This window comes from Ictalurus punctatus, chromosome 3 (genome assembly GCF_001660625.3).
Source record: "Ictalurus punctatus breed USDA103 chromosome 3, Coco_2.0, whole genome shotgun sequence".
NCBI lineage: Eukaryota > Metazoa > Chordata > Actinopteri > Siluriformes > Ictaluridae > Ictalurus > Ictalurus punctatus.
This window is the reverse complement of record NC_030418.2, coordinates 14,019,775-14,046,531: the sequence shown is the minus strand read 5'-3', so window position 1 is coordinate 14,046,531 and position 26,757 is coordinate 14,019,775. Positions and strand designations below refer to the sequence as shown.

General features: G+C 38.5%; 1 protein-coding gene and 1 long non-coding RNA gene across 3 annotated transcripts in view; one reads left to right on the top strand and one right to left on the bottom strand.

The window, feature by feature from the left end:
• Positions 1-24,844, top strand: part of adss2 (adenylosuccinate synthase 2) — a 32,705-nt gene extending 7,861 nt beyond the window's left edge. Inside the window, exons 2-13 of the mRNA XM_017464437.2 lie at positions 14,047-14,149; positions 14,606-14,674; positions 14,775-14,825; positions 15,196-15,262; positions 15,495-15,602; positions 16,141-16,222; positions 17,023-17,149; positions 17,954-18,108; positions 18,685-18,809; positions 19,008-19,105; positions 21,452-21,601; positions 21,778-24,844. Coding sequence (XP_017319926.1) covers positions 14,047-14,149; positions 14,606-14,674; positions 14,775-14,825; positions 15,196-15,262; positions 15,495-15,602; positions 16,141-16,222; positions 17,023-17,149; positions 17,954-18,108; positions 18,685-18,809; positions 19,008-19,105; positions 21,452-21,601; positions 21,778-21,830 — 1,188 coding nt within the window. The 3' untranslated portion in view covers positions 21,831-24,844. The remainder of the gene's footprint in view (positions 1-14,046; positions 14,150-14,605; positions 14,675-14,774; positions 14,826-15,195; positions 15,263-15,494; positions 15,603-16,140; positions 16,223-17,022; positions 17,150-17,953; positions 18,109-18,684; positions 18,810-19,007; positions 19,106-21,451; positions 21,602-21,777) is intronic.
• On the bottom strand, positions 1,550-13,205 carry LOC124627710 (uncharacterized). Of its 2 annotated transcripts, XR_006982200.2 has the most exons (4): positions 8,994-13,205; positions 6,665-6,754; positions 3,096-3,191; positions 1,550-1,943 (listed from the first exon to the last, which is right to left on the bottom strand). It is a non-coding gene; the product is annotated as an uncharacterized LOC124627710 (long non-coding RNA). The 2 variants fall into 2 exon arrangements; XR_006982198.2 differs by lacking the exons at positions 3,096-3,191; positions 6,665-6,754.
• Positions 24,845-26,757: the final 1,913 nt, after the last annotated feature.

The window sequence follows — 26,757 nt, the reverse complement described above, 5'->3', positions numbered from 1 at the left end:
CAACAAATGGAAATCTTTGTAAAATCTTCATTCATAATTCCATACAATTTAAATTCCAATTAAAAAAAGTTGCGTTTTGACAGATATAAGACGATGTTCCACTGATTTGCTCGCCTTTCTAGATGGATCGTGTGGCAGCGCAGTCATGGCACCACTTAGCTAACTAGTGGTAAATTCAATCAGCAATTGCTCAGGAATCCAAGTAGCCACTCTTACCTTACCAACCCCAACCATGCCTTACCTCGGAGTGCTACGAGGGACATGGATAGAGACATACATGAATTATTCATAATATACAGAACAATGAGTAAAATACACGATTGGTTGCAAACAGACTTGATTAACATAAATTCTCCTTCTTCCCTTTACCCATACATGGACTTATTTATCATATGAAATCCATCATAGTTTTCCTTCCACATCCCATAATAGTCATTTTTCTCACTTACCTAACTACCAGAAAAGGGAGTTCAAAAGTCCCAGGGTTGCTAATTAAGATTCCTCTATTGCTCCTATCTCTGCTATATGATGATAGTATAAAGCAGTTCTCTTGCCAGACTAACACACACATATCCTTGGGAATCGGTGCTTCTTCTCATACGAGCATAAGACAACATTTGAACAGATATAGTTCACATCTTTGAAAAGATACGTAAAGTATAATAATCACCATAGTGGGCAAATAAGGGGAACTGTATTTAGAAACCCATTAAATAACTTCACTACAACCAGTCACAGCAGAAATGTGCTCAACCAATCAACTTTAGATGTAATATTATGGAATTAAATTTGTTCTAAAAGAATTGACCGTAACTTTTCAAGAAATGAACAAAAATATACAATGAGAGATGAAAAACAGTCTGAAACTGAAAACAGTGAACTCAGTGGCAAAAATTTAACATGGTCTTCAAATAAACAGCATTCTTTGTTTTCTAAGCTTCCTTTTCCGCTAGTCATGGGTTATGAATGCAATTTCAGACTTTACACTTACGGTCCGTAGGTTTTTGTTCTCCATCCTAGCATAAATCTCATGTGTGGGCGGAGCTTAACAGCGATTTACTCTCATTGGCTAGTGAGATTTGGATCGACAGCTTGGGTGCTTCTCAATACACAAACTGATACTTCCTCGTTTCCTCGCTCCTCCGTCCTCCAGCACGTGAACCGGAAATCGATCTGCGTCAACCATCTTGATATCAATTCTCTAATTGCACCGCGAGGAGGTGAAGAACAAGGAGTGAGGAAGCTTCCAGAGGAGCTAGGAGCGAGGATACACGGGTGTATCCCATGCGGACGTGTTTCTTGTTGGAAAACCTGACGCTCGTGTAAATTCCCCATCTCCTATACATCTGCCACAATCTCACACAAAAAATCCTTTGATGATGTGATTTAATTTTGTGTGAAATATAATTGAATAATAATATGCTTACAATGAGTATTGTAATTAATTGATCCTTGCATGTTTGGATATGCAAAACAGATGTACAAAAGATGCTATAATTTATGTATTGTTTATTAATTCATTGTTGAATAACCCAGACATTTGGCATACTATTAGTGCATTTTGCTTTATTAAGAGTGTTGTTATTAACCGAGCTCCAACAACGGAACAGCACGTCAAAAAAAATAAGCATAACGGCAGATCCCAGAAGCGCAGTGAGGTCATCCAGCTGAGCACAGTCACCAGTAGCTGACGTCGCTTTGAATGACGCTTGAGAGAGCGAAGATATTCTATTAGACTTGCTTCATTTCCTCCCTCTTCTCATCTCATCATTGCATCCTTCCCTCACATCCCAAGGGGGTGGAGCTAAGATGCATGGAGAGGAAGCGAGGAAAGGAAATGAGAATGCACAAATAAGAAATGAGAAGCACCCCCTGAGTGTCCCGTTGAGGAGAAGGATGATGAGGTTGATGATGACGACAACCGCGACACTCCAAGAGCTCATCTAAAAAAAGAAAATAGACGTATGAGACTACCCAAACCTCAAATATTAATTATAAACTAATATACTGACTAAGAAAGTAATTTCCACTAAGATGCACAAACACTGTAATTATACAGAGAACCGCATCCAGAACGCTCTCCACAGTTCGTGCTACTGAAGTCTCTACTTCCTGGTCAGGGAGCGCTTGATCTAAATCTCACTAACCAATGAGAGTAAATCTTCGCCCACGAGAGAGCTTTGTGCCAGAATGGCAAATATAAACTTGCGGAGCGTAAACGCAAAGTCTGAAGGCGTAAATGAAAACTCTGGCAGCGCATTCACCCATCACTAATCATGATTAATGAAAAGGAAGCTTAGAAAACTGTTAAAGAATGCTGTTTATTTGAAGACCATATTAAATAAGGCAGTGTTAATACAGAAAATGTATATGAAGTGAAATCTACTTCTGACTATATGAATATATGATGTGTGTAGTGAATAGGCCTTCTTCTCCTAGCTATTATTTTCTGACATTATGTATAATAATTTAAGGCTTTTATTAAGAGGATACTGCTGAAATGACTATTTAGGTGAAGGGTATGTTTAAATCCTTTGTTAAATACAGTTTAATCCTGCTTTGTTGGTTTGTACAATTTATAATACTTTTGCCAATGTAAAGCAGTGTGTAGAATGTGACCGGGGCAGATTAAAATGTTGCAGCTCAAGCACAGATTATTCGATTTCTTACCAGAAGTATCTAGTTAACGTCTTGGGTAAGTTTAGAAACCGACAATGTATTATATTAAGCATGAACCCCGTGTGGAAAATGTATGGGTGGATTATTTGTTCCTGATAGATTCATTGAATTAGAGCTGGTATCTCGCTGTATCGGTATAAAGTTTAGTGCTTTGTGTAATTATATTCAGGGTTTTTTATGTGGTGACTCAAAAATGGCCAAACAGATTAAGTACAGAGTAGAAAGCCCGCATTTATGAAGTGTTGTGGTGTTTTAACGGGCATTAAGCACTAGGAATGCAACATTTGCTTGTGTGAGATATGAAACCAGTAAAAGGCTATTGCAGTCTCTAAAACCTGCAAGGAAAGACCAGTTTCAGTTCTAATTTAAGTATTTCAAGACAATAATTCCCTAGCCGGCCTATGAAATGGACAAACCTTTGAAATGGACAAATCAAGTCAGGTCGCAAAATATTTGATGTTTCCGTTGTTGAGAACTTCACACCACAAGCCATCCTAATCCTCAGCAGCTCACTGCATAGACAATGTGCAAAGACAAAGACACTGACCATTGTTCCAGTCTGCATTAACCATCAATATCAGACACTAACTCCCTGGAAAATATCAGATATCTGTCAAATATCTGATTTGGGTTTTAACACTCCCTTCTTATTATTATATAAGGGGTGAGGAAATTAGGAAAATAATTGTCGTGTAATCTATAAAATCAGGCAAGTAATAAGTTATTAGTAAGTCATTAATATAAGTTATTACTGATTTATTTTATTGCTTATGTAGGAGATTATAATAAACGTTTTCCTTCCTTTCTCTCTCTCTCTCTCTCTCTCTCTCTCTCTCTCTCTCTCTCTCACACTCTCTGATTTGCTCCATAATTTATTCTATGTCTACATTACATTACTAGATCTGCTGCTTATGCAACACACTCGGAGGAAAATGATATGCCCCTCCTTCCACATGCATGAACTCCTTTGTAAGTTGCTTTGGATAAAAGCGTCTGATAAATGAATAAGTGTAATTGTAACTCCCAGACACCTGTGATCAGCTAGTATCACTGTGATTGATAGGGGAGAGAGCTTGTGATCTCTGGATGATCGGGTGAACACTTTTCTGTTGCACCACACTCAGGAGCCCACATTTTAATATGGCTTTATAATTAATTTATGTGTTTTGTTATATTTTTGGATCATTACAAGCTTAACGACTTAACGTCATTTTGGGGATTGTATAGAAAATAAACAAAAGTAACCTACTAAAATTACTACTAAACCTACTAACAAAAGCTGAATTAAAAACCAGTCTGTAAGTATTCCAAACATCTGTGGAATAAACTAAGGCCGTACGTGCGTTGTTCAGCATGTATTATTATTCTAACCAAAGCCCTGTGTGTATCTTTCCGCTCTATCATTTCACCCAGCTAGGATGAATGGGGGTTTTGTTGCACCAAGTCAACAAATGAGCATGTGAAATTTGTGACTAATAGTACTGATCAAGAATAGCACTGGTCAGGGGAGCATCATGAAGCTGTATGTAACACCATGTACAATAGATTGTAGGCTTTGTTTGGCGATGAGACAGACATTCAGTTATGTTGACATGGGAGAACATTTCCTACTTGCATTCTTGGCCTATCTGCTAGTTCTGGTGAAATAAGTCTGTTTGAGGTATGCAGTTTGTGTCAAAACTTAAAAAAATTAGATTTACCAATTGGTCCTTAAAGAGTTCTATTATCCTGACTTGGTTAAAAGTTTGGATAAAGTGAACTCTGTACTTTAAAAAACAACAACAACAACAAAAAACTTGTTAGCAATGATACCTAATGGTACCAGTTTGCAGTTGCTGCATGTAAGAGAGAACACGGACTGTTCTGCTTTTTATAACAACGTCTGCACCAGCAGTTTTCTTGGATCTATTTCTGACTGGCACAAACTGTGCTGCAATGCTTGGACTGATCGTTACACTGTTCCGCACGAGCAGATAGAGCACCAGCTATGTCATGAGATAAAGCTGCACGATATATGATTTGTTGATCATAGTTTGTTATTTCAGAATTCATGTTTGCAGAATTAATATAGCAGAAGGCACAAATACACAAATAGCACTCTCAGTCATGGTCTTTAGACGTTTAACTGATAGAAATGGTTAGAAATGTATGCGTCAACATATTGCAGGTCACATTAAGGGCTTTTAATATGTAGCAAGGGATATCCGAATCATAATCAGACTATGCAAACAGCAATAAAATAGCACTTTAGTTCAAATGATAGAGCATTATCACAGACATACTGCCATGCAAATTCCAAGATTCTCAATGAGTTTTAAAAAATACAGGTATACACAGTTTTGATACATTTCTAGGGGTGAAAGTATGAATCCAAATCAGATGATTTGCTGTTTAACAGATTCTTGTTTTTCAATTTTTTTCAATCTTATACTTCTAATAATTTCACCTTATTGCTGATATAGTCTACTTCCAAAACAATATAACTGTTATGTTGGATTTGGATGGGCTTGTTTCCTACATGTCATCTTTCATTAGGAAAGCCTAACTTATGCATGTTGAACGCATCTAGTCAAACAGTGCTGCTTTACCAGTATTACGTTTCCTCCTTTAACTGTACGCAAATGATGAAAGGCCACCTGTTGCCTGAGGGTATAGCACACTCTACTTTCCATCTATTAAGCATCACAACAATTTTACTGTAATACTTGGGAGTCATGTTACCTAAATCACAGCCTCGTGTTTGGCTAACCCTCCAATTTGGAGCTGCCTTTAGCTGGGGACTTGTCTAACTTATATATCTTTAAATGCATCACATATCTGAAAGTGTTTGTCTATAAATCTCTCCTTTATGTCTGACGGTGTTGTTATAAGCTGTACAGACTGCAGTTCATCATGGCTGTCTCTGTATTGTGTCATTGGGCTGTACCAACATAGATTTAAAATGAAATAAAGTCAATGATTATACTTCTAATTTTGTTGCTTTTCTGTAATACATATAGATGTAGAGCACATTTACTTTATCACCACTAACCACACGTCCATATAATACCAATTTTAAAGCTACTGATGATACATATTTACATGGCCATTCTGATATGATTGTCATATATTAAGTACTATCATTATGATATTGTTTGACAGTATTACATTCTGGCTTAAATGTACTTGTTAACAGTTTTCTCAATACTGGCTCATTAATGTGATATCGAAGCATATTCCGAATGAAAGCTGTGTTATGCTGTGCCTTGCACAAGTATTCACCCCCTTTGAACTTTTCCACCTTTTTATATTGTGGAACTGAAATTGATTTTTGGAGTTATACTTGGACTCTTGGTTGACTAGTGCCCTCCTAACAAACACTTCTCTAGGCAGAATTTTTTATTTATTTTTTCTTTATGGTGCTGTTTGTTTAGCTATGTTCTCTAACAGACTCTAGACCAGTCAGTGGTCACCAACCCTGTTCCTAGAGATCTACCTTCCCGAAGACTTAAGCTCCAAACATAATCGTTCCCACCTGACCATCTAATCATTGCCTTAAGAAGTTCTTGACCAACTAAAACCGGTGGGTTAGATTTTGGTTGGAGATGAAACCTGCAGCAAGTTAAATCTCAAGGAAGAGTGTTGGTGACCACTGATTTACAGTCTTCCATGGACAGAAGTATTTCCATTGGGATCACATGACACTGTAATTTTTAAACTCCATTCAACAAATTATGTTAGTTCTGATGATCTAGTTGCACCAGGGCTGTTTTGAGGGTTTCATGGTAACTGGGGTGAATACTTTTACATTTACGTTTATGGCATTTGGAAGGCGCAATTATCCAGAGCAACTTACAGAAGTGCTTTGAAGTCTCTATCAATAAATACATCCTGATACTGGTTCACTAGGTCATGGAGTCAAAAAACTCTGTTGGGGAGGTAGTAAGAAAAGCACAGACAACACAATTCTTATTATTATTTTTAATTAAAGTGCTAATTTAAGTACTTTCAGAAGAAGTAGGTCTTTTGACATCGTTTGAAGACTGCCAGTGACTCAGCTGTTCAGACATGTTGGCGAACTTCATTCCACTGCCACCTGCCAGAACAGAGAAGAGTCTTGATGTATGCCTTTCTTGTACCCTGAGAGATGGTAGGACCAGTCGAGCAGTGCTAGAGGATCAGAGGGAGCGTGGTGCACTGCTGGGTGTGATAAGTGATTTGAATACTTATGCAATGACAACTTTTATGTCTTTAATTTGTAAATAGTTTAGCAGATCATATTGATCCCCCTTCCCTACTTCAATATCATGAACTATTTTGTAGGTTAGTGCCATATAATCCCCATGTGAGTTCCAGATTGGAACACTACAAAATGTGGAAAAGTTCAGCAGGTGTGGATATTTGTGCAAAGCACGGTATATTAATTTGAGGGTAACATTAATGGCTATAGGCAGTTTAGAAAGGCATTCATGAAAGTTAGACCAATAGACACTCGTAAGTACTAGAACAAGAAACATCGAGCTAAATACTCCTCTTAACCAGGGTACAGGTTATAGGAAAAGAAATTCATATATCTCTTTTGTTTCTAATTCTTAACATCATGCCCATTATCAATTTGTATTATTTGCAAGTCATCATTCAGTCTTAATGTGCAGCAAATACCAAAACTGAATGTTTCCTGGTAAATTAAAAAAAAACTGCTGAACAGTGTGAACATAATGAATGGACATAACTGTTCAGTTTGTGTAGGAAAAGCTTATGCAGTAACTCCACGTTAAAGTCAAACACAAGCGCTGTGAAATCATAGTTCGGGGTGAAGTACCCTGGCAATAAAAATTGCATGCCACTATACTGTAAAGGATTAGACTACTAGTTGGTGTGTGGTGGGCGATGCCTTCACATCATCCAGGTGGATGCTAAACACTAGTGGTGGTTGAGGAGACCCCCCCCCTACCCCCCCCACCCCAATTCTATGTAAAGCGCTTTGAGTGTCTAGAAAAGCACTATATAAATATAACTGTAACTAACTAATTACCCCAGAAAAATTATCTGTTATTCTTCTGTTATTCTAAGCGGTATAGTTAAATTATTATTCTCATCATATCGGCTATAAATATAAAACTCACCTTGGGTGCAAATCAGTTTATATGGCAGCATGCTGTGCCAGTGGCTTGTGTCAGGTTATTACAGGGATCTGAATGGTGTGGCTCTGTCACTGTGGGTGATAAGTTGGCAAGCCTGATACTTATCCCACTACAGCATAGGCTTTTTCCCCTCTAGGAACCATGCTTATCAGTCACAGCTAGCTACTTTTAGCCCGTCAGGTTTGGAATATGGAAGTCAGCCAACACAGCCTGACGCCCCAATCCAGTGACAGTCATGTGCACAGTAAAGATAAACAACATATAAAAATGCCACAGGTAATCGCTAGAAATCCTAAGTAAGGCTGTTTAATTTAAGTGTGTTTAGAATATAATTACTTTAGAAAAAGCTTATTGACCTGTAATTAAATAAACAATAAAATCCAGTTATCGATCAGCAGTTGGTTGAACTTGAAAGGTTTTTTTGTTTAATGTCCTTGTAGCACGGTCCATGTGACCTTGATATCATTTTCTTTTGATCATTATCATTTTCTTTTCATAACTTTTAAAGATAAACAACATATAAAAATGCCACAGGTAATTGCTAGAAATCCTTAGCAAGGCTGTTTAATGTAAGTGTGTTTAGAATATAATCACTTTAGAAAAAGCTTATTGACCTGTAATTAAATAAACAATAAAATCCAGTTATCGATCAGCAGTTGGTTGAACTTGAAAGGTTTTTTTGTTTAATTTCCTTGTAGCACGGTCCATGTGACCTTGATATCATTTTCCTCGGTTCCTGTTCTCACTCATGCTTTTGATAAAACTTACTAGAACATCATTATCGTTATGTGCAACAAGCTCTGAGTGTGGAAATAGAACTCAAAACTGCTAGTTCTCTGTAGTTGGTTTGATTCTTACATTTATATACTTTTTTTAACATTTCAAGTAAGAAGAAGAAGAGGAAGATTAGTAGAAACTAAAGTAGAACCTGTTTACAGCACTCAAACTATTAAACTAGTTTTCAAGACATATTATTGAGCTTTAATAGTCAGGCGTGTTGTGAATTTCAGTCCTGTACTTTTTCTTTTCTAACTTGTTTTCTAAGATTCACTGCTAGCCTACAGCTAACGACTTACATACAAATTAAATACAGTGTGAAAATTGATTGGTTTATTTACATGTCATTTATAAGGCTTTGTACTAGCTTTGTATTAGCAAAGCAAATAAGCTATACTAGCGACATACACTCACCAGAGGCACCAATGATCTCTGCTCCTTCCTTCCAAGCTTTATTTATCTTTGTAACATGTCTATATGTGTTTGACGAGCGGTCGTATATGACAGGATATGAGGCAGTGGTGGCTTGATGTTTAAGGCTCTGGGTTACTGACCGTGGGTTCAAGACCCAGCACTGCCCAGCTGCCACTGTTGGGCCTTTGAGCAAGGCTCTTAACCCTCTGTTCTCCAGGGGCACTGTATCATGGCTGATCCTGTGCTCTAACACCAGCTTCCTAACATGCAGGGGTATGCAAAAAGAAGAATTTCACTGTGTTGTAATGTATATGTGACTAATAAAAGACTTGTTATAAGATGAAACCATGGTTATTAGTTCTCCTTCCATTTTTGCATGTCAAAAAATAGGGATGCACTGATATGGAAATTTTGATACCGATAACCGATAATTCTTTATATTTGGAAGCTGATAACCGATATATTGGCCGATTTTTGTCAGACTCAAATTTTTGTGTGTCTGATTACAAAAACCAAAAGGTAAACATATTCAGTGGGCTTTAAAAAAAAAAAAAAAACGTAACTGCGAGGGAAACTAAAAGGGAATCGCGTCTGCATTAGTTGCCGTGTGTGAACTTACTTCTCTCGTCAGTTCTTCGAAAGGCCTAAATAGTGTTATTGCCTTTTCAATAAGGCCTCACTTATATGCTGTGAACAAACCCGAAATCATATAATATGTACTATACTGATCATGTTGGAGAGTCTTGTTGGAGCATCTTTTTTGACAATCCTAGCTCTGTAGGATTAGACTCTAGAGTGCTAGCGGTATTTTGGATACTGAGTCTTCACTACTTCGTAGCACATGTCCGTACCACCTCGGGTGTTCTTCCTGCATCTTTTCTTGTATCGAGGCAGCACTAGGGCTGGCGATATATTGATATAATACTTACATAGTGATACATGATTATGCGATACACTTTTCTAAAATAGTGTTGGTAAGATGATGTTGCTATTGTCAACCTAGGGACATTAGACCTGTCCTTGTCATAAAGTTATCAGGGGATCAAGGCACCAGCTGAAACTGACAAGATTTCAAAATATTCTTGTCCTCTTCTCAGCTACGTTATCTACTCTTTTTTTTTTTTTTTTTTCAAATTTACTCTTAAACCTCATTTTATGTGACACATGGTATTCTGTAGTTGATGGGTAATGTGATAGTATTTCCCCCTTACATAGCGGAAATTATAGTGAAAGAAAGACTCCTGTAGTTATAGAGCTGAACTCTCAGCATAACTGAAAATTGTGTAGGATGGAAAGAACACGGCCGTAATTTAGACTAATCCACGTGTTGAGACCTGTCTGCTGGAATACTGTAACATTACACTGCATTGTTAACACTGAATGTACCATATGGCTCTTGTGGCTGCTATGGGTCTGGACATACAGTATAGTATCTACAACTAAAAAGGAGTGGCATCTCACAGGAGTTGACCAGGAATAGCTTGGCTCTTCTGCTTATTACGTAAAGAAAAGAACATAAACGTAGGCTGATTTATTGGGTGAGCGCAGTGAGCCCATCGGAGAGGTCAGAACCGAAGCCCTGACACACGAGGACACTTGATATCTGTACATTTTTACATGAAGGTTATTTATGTGCATGTAAATAATCTATGTTTATCCTGCTTTTTGGTACATACTGTGTGTGTGTTTGTGTGTGTATATATATATATATATATTCGATATGTGAAGGAGGTCCATTTTGATAGTGGCAGTGTGTGGTGAAGCTCGGCAAACCATTAGCTTAACCAAGGAAGCAAGATAAAATGGAAAGAAGAGAAAGATATAGAAAGCATATATGCTAACAGTACTATGGTAGCGCTGTTATGAAGTTTTAGTTTTCCATTTTATTAATTAGTATATTAAGTTAAAATACTTGTACATACAGTATGTAGTAAAACATGTAGTAGCTATCGACTCGCTGTGCTTTATGAGGTGTCTGAATATGATTTATACTGGGAAAGCTGCTGTTCATTCCCAGATAGAAATTTATACCAATTGCTAGTCAGGGTTTTTCCCTTAGTAAACCCATAAATATAAGAAACCTGATGCCACTTCAGGGTAAGATTACCATGTCTACAGCGGGGTCCAAAAGTCTGACGCCACGTTGAAAGTCTTTTTTTTTTTCATTTAAAAATGGAATTAAACTACGGTCATGGCCAAAAGTTTACGATCACTATACATATGTAATATATCGTATAGGGATCGCAAACTTTTGGCCATGACTGTAAGTTTTAGGATTTTGAAATACTTGAAACAGCAAAATTAAATGTTCAATATGTTGAATATTTAATATTGAAGATTCTGCACTTTTTTTAGGTCGATATTTAAATGTATGTGTGATGTTGACCGTGTTAACTGCTTTGTACAAAAGATCAGATTTTCCTCATGTCTAATCTCTTCTGTTGAAGCGTGTGTTCAGACGACACTCCGATGGATTTGATCTGAAATGGATCATAAGGTTTTGCACAAACTTGTAGAGTCCATGCAATGCCAGTATTGTAGTTATGTAGCTGTGCTCATATCATGGTTTTCTATCATATTGATGGCCACTGCCACAATACCACCCACAGTCTGCATGCCTGCAGTGTCACCAGGCAGCAAAGACACAAACACTTCGGCCAAGATCCACGTGATGCATAGAATACTCTTCACCAAGCTTTAACATATTAATACCTCAAATGAGGCCTGCAGATGTTTACAGCTCTGCAGTATCTTTGTGCTCTGGCAATGAACACAGAGCAGTTATTTCCTCTTCTGTTCCTTTCCCTTTACTGTATTGTGTAAAATGTTGACAATTAAGGACGATTGAAGTTTGACCATGCAAACATCTATTAAACGTAACTATCAACATGTACATTTTATAGCTCGGTGGCTTAGTGGATGGATGGATAGATGGAAGTATATTTTAATCAGAGAGGAGGAGAAACAGAATTGTCTAGGGCCATGGTTCTCAAAGAGCGAGTGGTGAAATTGTTTCACTGTAACCAACAGATAAACTAATTAGATTTTGGAATTGATCCAAGCAGGGACAGGGTTACAGCCCAGTCAAATGTCTGAAATAGTTTTCCTTCGATAGCTTTATTCCTGTTTTTCATACAGATATGTAGCTTACACGTACATGCTCAGGCTCAGGTTCAAGGCTCATTTTCTAACCATCAGTCCATGAGTTGGCAATTTCTCTTAGTCTAATCTCTCAAAAATAAGTGGTTAATCGTAGGATTTTATGGACATATCTTTGCTACCACCAGATGAAATGATTAGATTTAGGCATTGATCCAAACATGGCCACATTATAAAGTATTTGCAGCATACAAATGAATAACAAGATGGACTAGACTTGACTAGACTAGGCATTGAAAGCTTCCTGTTGATACTGTTGGCATCGAGTTCTACTTGTTGGTGAAAATCACAGCCCAACTTTATAAAAGTTACCATATTTATTATTAAGTTCTTATTGTTATTAACCTGTTTTACTGATAAACTGAATTTAATAGGTGCAATCCAAACTTCATTAACAAAATAGCACATAGGCCTATTAATAATAAATAAATCAACTTGAATCCAATGTCAGTTTTAATCAAAATGCGTTCTGTGGGTGGAAACCTCAGGAATAAAAAAGCCTACTGCTCAAATACACCGTTCAGCCATAACGTAACATCCCAGGATGGGATATATTAGGCAGCAATTGAAGAGACAGTTCTTGAAGTTGATGTGTTGGAAGCAGGAAACATAAGGATCTGAACAACTTCGATAAGGGCCAAATTGTGATGGCTGGACGACTGGGTCAGAGCTTTTCCAAAATGGCAGGTCTTGTGGGGTGTTCCCAGTATGTAGTGGTTAGTACCTACTAAAAGTGGTCCATGGTCATGGGTGCCCAATGCTGAGTGATCTGTGTGGGGAGCTAAGGCTAGCCCGTCTGGTCCGATCCCACAGAAGAGCTAAATTGCAAATTGCAGAAAAAGTTAATGCTGGCAATGATAGAAAAGTGTCAGAAAACACAGTGCATCGTAGATTGATGTGTATGGGGCTGCTTTGCTGCAGACCAGTCAGAGTGCACATGCTGACCCCTATCCAGCACCTACAGTGCGCATTGAGCATCTGAACCGGAGCATGGGGCAATGTAAGAAGGTGACCTGGTCTGATGATGTTTTCCCTAATGGCAGTGGCCTCTTTCAGCAGGATAATGCACCTTGAAACACTGCAAAGAGTTCAAGGTGTTGCCTTGGGTTCCAAATGTCAAGCCGATCGAGCCCAGATCTCAGTCCGATCGAGCATCTGTGGGATGTGCTGGACAAATAAGTCCGATCCATGGAGGCCCCACCTCGCAACTTACAAGACTTAACGCATCTGCTGATTACATCTTGGTGCCAGATACCACAGCACGCCTTCAGAGATCTTGAGGATGTCCATGCCTTGACGGGTCAGAGCTGTTTTGGTGGCACAAATATTAGGCAGGTGGTTTTAATGTTATGGCTAATGTTGTGGTAGACATTTAAATAATGATATGTGAATAGTAAATTAATCTGTACTGAAGCAGTCCTTGGAGTTTTTTTTGTTATAGTTAATGATCTCTGACTGCTAAAAGTTTGAAGACCCCTGGTCCTGGAAACACAGAAACAAATGACAGAGGTTTTGTGTGGATGTGTTTGTAAGGTATCCACCCGAGCTGAAATCATGGCTTTCTGAGCACATCTGCTCCAGAGCATATGAGTATATCTTCACATAGTGCAAATATTGAACGTAGAGTTACGTGAAAATATTGACCACTGTACAGGTGAGATGTTTAACGCAGAAAAAAAGAGCATAACAGATTTGAGACTTAAAATATGCCGTGCACTTTTCTTTGAAGCTACATCGTTATGCAAGACGAAAAGGCCATGTCAAAGCAGCATGAAGTACAGTTCTTTTAGAAGGGAACACATTTCTTTAATTGAGTCATTGTAATTACTCAGAGGTTGCCCATGTAAGACTCTTTTGTCAATTAATTCCTTTTCATACCATTGTGTCTCTGTAGGGAGGCAACAACGCAGGACACACGGTTGTGGTGGACTCTGTAGAGTATGACTTTCACCTTTTACCTAGTGGCATTATCAATCCTAATGTCACAGCCTTTATTGGTGAGTATTTCAAAAAAGTACTTTTTTTTAAACTACAGAAGTAGAATTGTACTATAAGAATTTTTATTCAGTTAGACTTGTGCCATACCCTGGACCAAATCATGCAGCATGGTGCAGTTCCAGATTTATCTGCATCGACCCTATTTCGCAAATGGCTCTCTGAATAATGTGTCAGCAACTCCTGTGCTCGAGAAGGAGTAATGACGATGCACAGCGAGCCTTTTAACTTTTAAATAGCAACGTATTTCATCATGCTAATTCATGAAAAAGTATGTTGTGTTCAGACAGCTCTTAGCAGCTTCTAATTTGCGCATGCGGAAGTACAGATATAAACATATCTATTTGGAGTACTCTTTATCACTGCATTATCATGTCCACTGTATGCAGTCCTGTGCATTACTAGTGTTTGTTCCTCATCCTACCCCAAGTATCTGCATGACTCATCTCTCACCACAGGTAATGGCGTTGTGATTCACCTTCCTGGCCTCTTCGAGGAGGCTGAGAAAAATGTACGGAAGGGTAAAGGTGTGTTCGAGTATTCACAAAACACAAACACAGTCGTCTCATGCATGTTTCTGCGTGTGTCTGAGAGCACTAACCGAAATCTTACTGTGTGCGATTCCAGGACTGGAGGGCTGGGAGAAGCGTCTTGTCATTTCAGACCGCGCCCATATTGGTATGTGCAGCTTCTGCCTCTCAGGACCCAGCATTATCAGGAATGATTTATTTTCGATCCATCAAATGTAATACAATTTGCACGAAAAGTTCTCACCCGCTTTCCCCTGAATGCCCACATGAGCTTGTTAACACTTTAAGCATGTATAATGAAAAGCAGATTGTAAATGTGTCTACATTGTAGATACATTCCTTAACGTAGTAAATTCTTTGATGTGCATTTTGCATCCATTCACACAATTGTAGGTTCTCAAGGCAGGTTCTGGTTATTAACAGTGCACTGGAATAAACAAATTAGCTAAAGTTTCTAACGCAGATAATGTAGTAGTAATAGTAGTAGTAGTAGTCATCTACACACGCTCTGTCTACAGTGTTTGATTTCCATCAAGCTGTGGATGGAGTTCAAGAACAAGAGAGGCAGCAGCAAGCTGGCAAAAAGTAAGCACTGTTTCTGCTAAAAATGCAACGACTAAAGAAATCTTTTGTTTCTGATCTTTTATCTCCTCCCAGTTTTCAGCGACCATACTTTGCTGAGTGAATTATCTACAAGATAATTTTTATTTTAATTTTTTTTAATGTATTTATTTCTTTATTTATTTTATAATGCTTTTCTTAGAATCTGAGCTAGTTGTTGTGAGAGTCTTATGTCTGTCTCATTCTGTCTTTCCAGTTTAGGAACAACGAAAAAGGGTATCGGGCCTGTCTACTCAGCAAAGGCTGCAAGGAGCGGCCTCAGAATATGTGACCTTTTGTCTGACTTTGAGCAATTCTCAGAGAAGTGAGGGCATCTCTTAACTGACTCTATTCACAGATCCATGTGTAATGGTAATAGACGTAATCAGCTGTACAAACTGGTTTATATCTGTAGAGCGTTTTCCCATTCGTAACCCATTCTTGAAATGTCAAGCAAAAGCTACCATTATTCATAGATTTAGCCTACTCTTACGTAGATAGTGATTAGCACGTTTGCTTCGTACCTATGGGGTTGGGCGTTTCAAGCCCTGTGTGTGCAGAGTTTGCATGTTCTCCCTGTGCTTCAGGGGTTCCGTCTTGGTACTTTGGTTTCCTTCCCCAGTCTAAAGACATGGATTGTGGGTGGTTTGGCATTTCCAAATTGTCCGTAGTGTGTGATTGTGCCCTGTGATGAGGTGTCCAGGGTGTCCTCTGGTTCCAGGCTCCCCCCGCGACCCTGTGTATGATAGATGGATGATCTAACAACATAATGAAAAGATAGTTTAAGACATTTTAAGTAAACTTTAAATGCTCCAGTTTGGTGTATTTGAACCTTTTCATGCCTTGGTCCTTGTCATTTATAGGTATAAAAACTTGGCCTCACAGTACAAGTCTATGTACCCATCATTGGAGATGGATGTTGATGGGGAGCTAGAGAAACTGAAGGTGAGCTGCCGATTCTCAGATCATAATTTACACAGACAGCTTTTGAGTTCCTGAGTGCAAGGCTTCTCTTTGAGTTCCTGAGTGCAAGGCTTCTGTCTGACCATTTTTGGCCTCTAGCCATAGCCTTAGTCTCTCAATATAGGCTTGGCGTGCTTTGAGGATTTCTATTAATGGTCTGAAACACTGAAAACATCAGTGCTTCAAGCACATAAATATCATCCAGTGTCGATGAGACTGCACTGTTACACACGTTAGCAAGTGGAAATACCTTGAATATAGTCAAATTTATATAAGATTCCCTATTATAAGATTACAATAAACCAAATATACGATTATTAATCCTATTTTAAGCCATTTGTGCTCAGTTCAAGCTCGAAATAGTCCTGTGCAAATGATTGGCAGATCATTTCACTCATTTTAAGCATTTGTTTCTAAAAAGAAGCTAAATTATCTGAAAACAGAATAACAAACCCACAAACTTGAGATGAGTAACAATGTTCATAAATAGGTTTAATGATCTTATATTTGGTTTATTGCAATCTTATTATGAGAAATACTAGATACGTTTGGCTACGTTCAAGAGATTTTCACTTGCTAAGATGACTTTTTTTTTTGCAGCGCAGTTATTAAAATGTCAATTTAATCTGTGATCTAATTTAAAGAAAGCAGTTGACGTACACACTTTAGCAGAATCACTGTGTAAGGTGTAATACCAGCAAGTCTGTCTCAACCACTATTTTCACATATGAGCTTACTTAGAGAGCAGTGTTTTTTGTTTGTTTTTGTATTTTTTCTGTCAGGCATATGTGGAACGAATAAAACCCATGGTAAAGGACGGCGTGTTCTTCATGTACGAGGCTCTACACGGTGCACCTAAAAAGATACTGGTGGAAGGTGCCAATGCTGCCCTGCTGGACATTGACTTTGGTAAGTTGCCTAGGCTGAAACAACAAGTAAAATCTGCAGGAATTTGGGAGGGACAAGTACAGCTCATTCCATTCCCAACCTCGTGCGAGTGAAAGAACATTATATTAACCAGCCAATATTAACAATTTCCTTTTGAAAGCTTGCCGGAACATCATCTCATATCCGCAGGTGAGTCTTTCACAGATCAAGGTCTATGGTTAATGTACCTGGAGTCCTGGAACCCACATGCCACTCTGCATGTTTGTTTTGAACACTAGTTACTTTCAGCATGTTTACTCTTTTGTTAAAATGTATGTGTAACCACAACACTGTTATGTTGTGAGTAGAATCCTGTTTACCAGATTGATTGAGGGCTCAGGAATATGCCAAGCACTGTAATTAAACAAGTTTATACTGTATTATTAGAAGGCACACTTGTTGGGCTTTAACCTTTAATCGTTTTGCTTTGCACAGGGTGCATAAATGATCACGCTACTTTTAGAAGAGAGTAGTTGAAATGATTGCTCTTTCCATCTGCTGATAGAAGATGATGTACAGAACAGATTCACTGTTTGTTAATGACATGTTGTTTTTTTCCACTTCTAGATCGCTTTGTTTTGTTCAGGGTGTTTCTGATAGTTTCCCGTACAGCACATGTTTTGTCCTTGAGGTGCTAATAAATTAGTGAAGTCAGCATATCTGTGCCATTTTATTCCCATGTATTGAAACCAAAGTGAGACACTGAATGAAGAAACTGACTCAGTTAGTGTAAAAGGTTCCCTAGTATGTTACACTTTCGGTAGTGACATGATTCTATCTTTTCAGGAACTTACCCTTTCGTAACCTCGTCCAACTGTACTGTGGGTGGGGTGTGTACGGGCCTGGGCATGCCACCTCAGAACGTGGGGGAGGTCTATGGAGTTGTCAAGGCCTACACCACCCGAGTGGGCATCGGAGCCTTCCCATCTGAACAGAATAATGTAAGCATCTCCTTTAGCTCGGAGCTCTTATTGCACTAGCGTTACATTGACCAGTACCTTGTATAAGTTCCCTCTTTGAGCACTCATCTCCTGTAATGTCAGAAAAGCAGGAAGACACACCTGACATCATGGAGTGCAATTTGAACATTGAACCTAGCTCAGGCATCTTTTGTCTTCTGAATTGCTTTAGAAGATTCCTGTGACGCAGAGCAACCAGGAACAAGAGTTTGGTGTGTGTACACACATGCGGGTCCCTGTGTTTTCTCAGGTTGAGCTTGAAATCCAGCTGTATTATTAAGAGGTGTAAAGTAATTCGTGGAATTGAATAGATGAGCCTGTTTTGCATTGCAACAGCTTATAGACAGTTCCTCCCGCTTTAATATGTTCCACAATACATGAAACAAACTTACATTTTCTAGCCTGTTTTTAAGTGTTTGGCAGCGTCATGTAGTGGAGGATACAAGCATTGGGGGAAAAAATATTTGCTTTGATACACCTTAGGTTGATTAGGAAAAACCCTGACTGAGATCTGTGTGAATAAAATGGCTTACTGACTGTCAGTGACTGTTTTTTAAGGAAATTGGAGAGCTGCTTCAGACAAGAGGGAAGGAGGTGGGTGTGACCACAGGCCGCAAAAGGAGATGCGGTTGGCTAGATCTGGTGCTTGTCAAATATGCGCACATGATCAACGGTTTCACTGCGTGAGTTTCCATCTCATCGTCTTTCAGTTTTAACTTTGAGATGCTGTATATGCTTCTGAAGTTTAAAAGCTCATCAAATATAAACAATTTCTTATGAATATTATTTTATTCACTACCTTTGCCAATCTGAGTTTGATGTGTACCTGTGTATTTACTGGTGTCGTTCTGTGTGACTGTTCAAACGTGCATCCTCTTTAGCTTGGCTCTAACCAAATTAGACATCCTGGACATCTTCCCCGAAATCAAAGTTGGTGTGGGTTATAAGGTGGACAACGAATTCATATCATATTTCCCAGGTGAGTAGGCAAACACACATAATGTTTCTCACAAATATTACACAATTACATGCTTTCATGCACTGTATGGCTAAACATTTTGTGAACACCTCTGACCATCACACCTGTATGTGGATCTTACCAAATCTGTTGCCACAAAGTTGGAAGCACACAATTGTATAGGATGCCTTTGTGTGCTGTAGCATTGCAATTTCTCTTCACTGAAACTAAGGGGCCCAAACCTGTTCCAGCATGACAATGCCCCTGTGCAAAAAGCGAGAGTGTGGAAGAACTTGAGTGTCCTGCCCAGAGCCCAGTCCCACTGAACACCTTGGGGATGAATTAGAATGCAGACTGCACCCCTTTCCGCCTCGCTCGACATCAGAACCTGACCTCAGTAATGCTCTTCTGGATGAATGGTTACAAATCCCCACAACCATGATTCAAAATTTAGTGGAAGGGTGGAGGTTATTATAGCAGCAAAGGCAGACTAAATCTGGAATGGGATGTTTAAAAAGCACATATAGGTTTGATGGTTGGGTGTCCACATACTTTTGGCCATACAGTGTATATACAGGTGAGCGCAATTTCTCACCTATTGAAAAAGCAAACAAACAAATAAATAAGATTTGCAGCAACAAGACATTTACTGTGTTAGAATGCTCATTCATTATCAGACAAAAATGATAAAAATATCGCACACTGTGATGATTCCCGCGGCTCTGTGTGTGTGGAGTTTGCATGTTCTCCCCGTGCTGCGGGGGTTTCCTCCGGGTTACTCCGGTTTCCTCCCCCAGTCCAAAGACATGCATGGTAGGCTGATTGGCATGTCTAAAGTGTCCGTAGTGTATGAATGGGTGTGTGAATGTGTATGTGATTGTGCCCTGTGATGGATTGGCACCCTGTCCAGGGTGTACCACGCCTTGTGCCCTGGGATAGGCTCCAGGTTCCCCCGCGAGCCTGAAAAGGAGTAAGAGGTTGAAGATGGATGGATGGATTGCACACTGTGATATTAATAGTGAATAAATAAAACAATGATATTGGTTTATATGTGTGCATTTCCCTATTTAAAATGTGATCTAAATATTATAAAATAACTGACAGTGTGACAGTGTTTGGATCCTCTCCATTGTAAATGATCTGATCTTACTCTACCAGAGATCATTCTCTTGCTTTCTTTCACTCAGGTCTGGAGGCTGAGATTGTCATAGCAAAATTTTGATTTCTTTCTATTGGTTATTTTTCTGTTGATTTTCCTTGTGTTTTAGATTGTCATGTTGCAGGATAAAAGAAAGTGTCCGTAGTGTATGAATGGGTTTGTGAATGTGTGTGTGATTGTACCCTGCGATGGATTGGCACCCCATCCAGGGTGTCCCCAGCCTTATGCCCCATTCTCCCTGGGATAGGCTCCAGGTTCCCCGTGACCCAGTAAGGATAAGTGGTACAGAAAATGGATGGATGTTGAAGGATATTACATTTTTAATAAAATGGAATTCACATTTCTGTAAAAACCGTGGAGATGCAAACTGTTGCACTCTTCTGTACAGTATTCAGTCTTTTGAATGAAATCTGGGTGTGTTTAGTGATTCAGCTGGACTGAGACAAACACAGCAATCACACTCTAGTGTGGACCAAAGACTCTTGAAATTAGTTAGTATTTGGCCACATCCAATATTGTGATTAGGATGCAGTGAGAATTCAGCCCTCATTCAGCTAAATGCACAACATGACCTGTGAATCAAAAACATATGTGAATATGTTTCAAGCCCTGCCATAGCAAGGCTATTCCACCACACACTCCTAGCAAATATTTTGTCTGTCCCACTTGCATTTGTATTCTGGACAACCAAACTGGACTACATAAAAACTGACTAATAGGTGAGAAAACATCCTTAACAACGTAAATTCTTTCATCGTGTCCTCTAGAATTATTGGCACCCCTCATAAAAACAAGGAAGAATAAAATTAAAAAAAGAACAACAGATGCAATGAGTAATATTTTAAGTTCAAACCTACAGGGACAGCATTCCCTGAAGAGATCGATAGTACTGAGTCTTCTTATAAACATATTATTATTATCTTATGAAATTTGACCTCCCACCAATAGGGTTAATGCTTTTCTGTTGTACCATTCTGGAGCCCAGGTAATGTTACAATAGTTCATTTCTGATAATTGTGGAGGTCACGTTATATTTTTAAACATTCACACACTCAAAAAAAACAGTGGATTCCTTCTTCTTCACAATATGATACTCCCAAGCAAACAATGTATTTACTGTCATGTCCTATAATGGTTTGCTCATGATTAGTTTTGTCAAAAAGTACTGGAAAACTATAGAGATGCCTGAAGAGACTTCATTTTGGCAGCAAATCAGGAGGTGCTACATAAGGTCGAGGTCCAGTATGAGACTTTGCCTGGCTGGAACAGCAACACCTCAGCTGCTAGAACCTTTGAGGAACTTCCTGAGAATGCACAGAAATACGTACGCTTCATTGAGGAGTACCTTAAGTTGCCTGGTAAGAGATTCTGCTTCATTAATTTGAGTAGTTATACAATTAGGTTTTTGATAACCATCGTTAATTGTCATTAATGGTTTGAGTACATTTATTAATTGTCCTTAATAGTGTCAAGGTTTTAGCACTAGGTATAATAACACATACACATTTACTAACTGTTTCCTTATCTGGGCCAGTGAAATGGATCGGTGTTGGCAAGTCAAGAGAGTCAATGATCCAGCTGTTTTAAAGGGCTGTTTGGCTGTGTGGTACTATCCATGCCCTCTGACTCAGCACAGTGCCCTGTGCCTATCAGTGGGCTTACCTGATGGAGTCAGAGAAAGGATCCAGCCTCTCACCTCTCCACTCACTGCAGTTTCTCATAAAACAACAGCAACATGGATTCTTTCTTCTTCTCTATATGATACTTTACTCAAGAACTATCTCATCATTTTCATCATTTTCTTTGGAGGTCACCATTTTTGGAGGAGACCATTGTGGAAAGCCCTTTGGTCTTTAGGGAACAAAATCTTTAACCTCTCCCAATCACCTGTCGATCATTTTCGAGTAGGATTTATCTATGCCTATGGGTCTCCTGTGTCTTTTGTTTTTGGTGTCAAGTTTTCCTTTAATGAGTTTTTAGAGCAGCATCACATCATTCAGTTGAACATATATGCAGACTGAGTGGTTAATATAGCTTCTGAAGCTAAATGTAGGCCCTGATTTATTTAATTACTATAATCCATTTATTTCTAGATTACAAAACAACTCAACTTTGATTAGTTTTAACAGAGGTTTGAACATTTTCTTAACCAAATGCCGAGTAATTTAAGAGTTATTTTATTGTGCCACTGGACCGTTAGCAGTATTTCAGTTTGGCCTCAATTTTGCTGAAGTGTCTTTGACATGGATATAGCCCTTTTCCATTATTCCCGTTCAGGTTCCTATGTAAATGACACATTTCTGTGTGAAACACTATTTCTCACTGTTCACATATAGTCAATAGACCATACATCCTATTTGTCTTTGCACTGATGTGTACTTACTGCCCAAGTATTTAATTTGAAGTTCGCCACCATAATCAATCATAATAACACACACACACACACTCACACACACACACACACACATTATACAAAAAGTTGTTCAGTAGTAGTGATCATTTTTGTTCACTTTTTCAAGTATATGTTAAAAGGTGTGATATTGACATTTACCCATTTGTGGAAATTGTAAGCATGGAAATGTAAACCTATTTACTTATTTCTAACTTTAAGCTTGTAGTGTTGCATTTATACCACAACACAGACAGGTTTGTCAGTTAGTTGGCACTTCATTCATGTCTTGAATGTATTTTTAATATTGAAACACACTTAGTTCAACTCTCAGGATTTTCTGGTCGTCACAACTGTATATTTTCATTCTAATCTGTAGATTGTTGAATGGTTTGACTGCTTGTGTCTTTTCTCTTTTTGGGGTTTGAGTAAATATTTAACATATTGTGCCATTATTCTTCACTCTACAAACTACATGTTTTTGGTTTTTTTATTGTTGTTTCTGCTGGTTTTTATTTTATTTTATTAATTTTTTTTTTTTTTGCCAAAATGTAGCAATACCACATAGCATAACTCTTAATCAGCCCATGAGTTTTACATTTTAATTTAATTTAGCCCCACATCTTTTTGAATACAAGGAGTAGAAAAGCCTTTTGGAGAAAAAAAAAAAAGACTCTTCTGGTCAGTATTGTAATTGATTATACGTTCAGACACTATGTAATGTTTGAAAATTAGAGGTTGATTAAGATTATGGCCAGTAAAAAAAATTTGGATAACACTTCCTTTGCAGCTTGTTTTTATAATACAGTAAATGTATTCTCATGTATGCCATTGTGTAAGACATTGCAATTTTTCAGGAATATATTAACTTGCTCCTTAAGAGCGCATCTGCAAAAGCATGAAATGGCTGGGTGTCCAGGAGAGCATAATTGGGCCTGCTCATAATTGGGTGGGTATACAACATGTTCTAGATGCGTTTGCAGTGTATTATGGATACAAACTTTTAGGAAGTGTTATTGAATTGTTGCGTTTATTTATTTATTTATTTAATTTATTTATTTTCATTTGTTTTGTTTTTTTCTTCCCCCAATCCCTCTTATATCATATTGGGCTGAAATTGGATGTATTCATGGAACTGAATGTTTCATCGTTTTTAATGCTCATCCCAGTAAGTTTATAGGTGCTCACTGTAGATTATCCCTTTAAATTAACTTTAATTCACTGTAATTTCAATCTCTTGGTCTCATTATGAATCTAGAAATAATAGCTCCTATTGTAGCTTTCTCTTTCTCTCTCTATCATATTTATTTATATGCACTGATATGCATCCTTCACACTGCCTTCATCAGTGAAGAAAGTGTGCCTTGACAATAAGTTCTTTCAAGTCAGAACCAGGTACAAAAATATGTGAATGGTTAAAAATTGAAATCTACATGTTCAGATATAGAGTATTTACCAATATAATATTTTAATACACACACTTAGACGTTTTATATATCTATATATAATGATTTAAATCCTCTTAGAATCTTTGGATGCTTGTAAAGTGCAGTGTTTCCCTTAACAGCAACATTTTATTTTATTTTTTTTTACATGGCCAAGGGCATTAATAATTAATTAATTAATCACTTGCCAACTATGTGCATGGTGTAGGCTTTTACTCTCTAGAGGCATTTCTTCTTGCTCTGTTATTGTTAGTTGGAAATAGAAAGCCCTATTCTCCTGTCTCTAGTATAGTCCTTGGCTGCTAAAGTGATTTCCCTTTTTTTGTATTGTTCCCTAATACTTCTCATTGCTTATTCTGATCATTCAGCTAAAGTGCGAAAAACAGGACTGTCAGAACACAAACCACTTTGCTAAGCTTTAATTTAATTACACTCTCTTTGTGCCGATGACTGCATGTTTGCACAACCATACACTGACCTCTGTTTTTCAAATGATTTCTCTTGGATTTTCTACTGTATTGCTGCTGTTTGGTCGATCTTTAATATATGTATATCCTGAATGCAGAGCCATATACTATTGGTCTTATTGTCTGTGAAGGGTGGTGTTATATGCTTAGCTGTGGAAGATGGTGAATACTAGTAGGGGTGCATGTTTTACTGGTGTAATTTGTACAATACAGATCCCAATCTTTGTAGATAAACCAATATTAAAATTTCACAAAAGACAGTTACAAAAATATCACAGTCAATAAATATGTAAGAAATTATTGTGAGTCTTTGCGCATTACCGTAACAAACTATAATGTGATCCTGTGTAAATGTACACTATATAGCCAAGTTTGTGGACACCTGACCATCACACCCATATGTGGGCCTTCTCCAAATTGTTGACACCATATGCTGGAAGCATTCACTTGTCTAGAATGTGCTGCTATGCTTAATGCTTAGTAGCATTAAGATTTTCCTTCACTGGAACGAAGAGGCCCAAATGTGTTCCAGCATGACGATGTCCCTGTGCACAAAGTAAGATCCATGGAGACATGGTTTGCCAAGGTTGGAGTGGAAGAACTCGAGTGGACTGCACAGAGCCCTGACCTCAACCCCACTGAACACCTTTGGGATGAACTGGAATTCTGACTCTCTTTGCCAGGCCTTCTCACTCAACAATAGAGCTTGACTTCACTAATGCTCATGTGGCTGAATGGACACATAGCCACGCTCCAAAATTGAGTAGAAAGCTTTCCCAGAAGAGTGGTGGTTGTTATAATAGCAAAGGGGACTAACTCTAGAACAGGATGTTCAGAAAGCACATATGGTGTGATGGTCAGGAGTCCACAAACCTTTGGCCATATAATGTATGTTTTTAATTAATTTTAAATTGTAAAAGGTAAAGTTTACAACAGTGATACCACTATATACGAGTTCAGCAGAAAATGATGTATAATGCTTGTTATGTGATAACTGACAGTGAAAATGAGAATCACCTAGTAACCTACTTGTGCACGGTTGCATGCATGCTGAGACCTTCAACAAAGTCAAGTTCTCAAAGTGACCGTATGATGTACTATTTGATATTAATACAATTGTCATACAGCCAACATTCCCTGGAACGTGCTCTGAGTTCCTGTTATGAATGACGATGAGTGTCACTGGCGGTTATACACAACTATACACCTACCAGTCACTTTATTAGGAACACTTGTACACCTACTCATTCATGAAATGATCTAATCTGCCAATCGTGTGGCAGCAGCATGTTCACATCAACCATCAGAATGGGGGAATATGTTAAACCAGTGAGAGAGGTCAACGGAGAATGGCCAGACTGGTTGGAGCTGACAGAAAGGCTACAGTAACTCAGATAACCACTCTGTACAATTGTGGTGAGCAGAAAGGCACCTCAGAATGCACAATATGTGGAATCTTGAGGAGGATGAGCTACAACAGAGGAAGACCATGTCGGGTTCCACTTCTGTCAGATAAGAACAGAAAGCTGAGGCTGCAGTGGGCACAGGTTCACCAAAACTGGACAGTTGAAGACTGGGGAGGAAAAAAAGCCTGATCTGATGAATCTCGATTTCTGTACACAGATGGTAGGATCAGAATTTGGCACCAACAGTAGGAATACATGGACCCAACCTGCCTTGTGTCATGTGTAATGATGTGGGGAATGTTTTCTTGGCACACATTGAGCCTATTAATACCAATCAGTCATCTTTTGAATGCCACAGCCTATTTGAGTATTGTTGCTGACCATGTGCATCCCTTCATGGCCACAATTTACGCATCATTTAATGGCTACTTCCAGTACCTTGTCACAAAGCAAAAGTTGTCTCAAAGTGGTTTCATGAACATGACAATGAGTTCAGTATTCTTCAGTGGCCTTTCCAGTCACCTGATCAGAAAAACTTTGGGATGTGGTCTAACGGGTGATTTGTAGATGTAAGTGCACCTGAAAAATCTGCAGGAATTGCATGGTGCAATCATGTCAACATGGACCAGAATCTCAAGGGAATTTAATCTCAAGAATCTCATGCGAATTAGGCCCTACCCAGTATTAATATAGTATTCCTAATAGTGTTCAGTGGGTGAATATTTCACCCGTCCTAACTAGCAGGCGCAGCACAGACTTTCTGGAATAGCATGCTCCTAATTAATGCAGATAAGGAGACACTCCTTG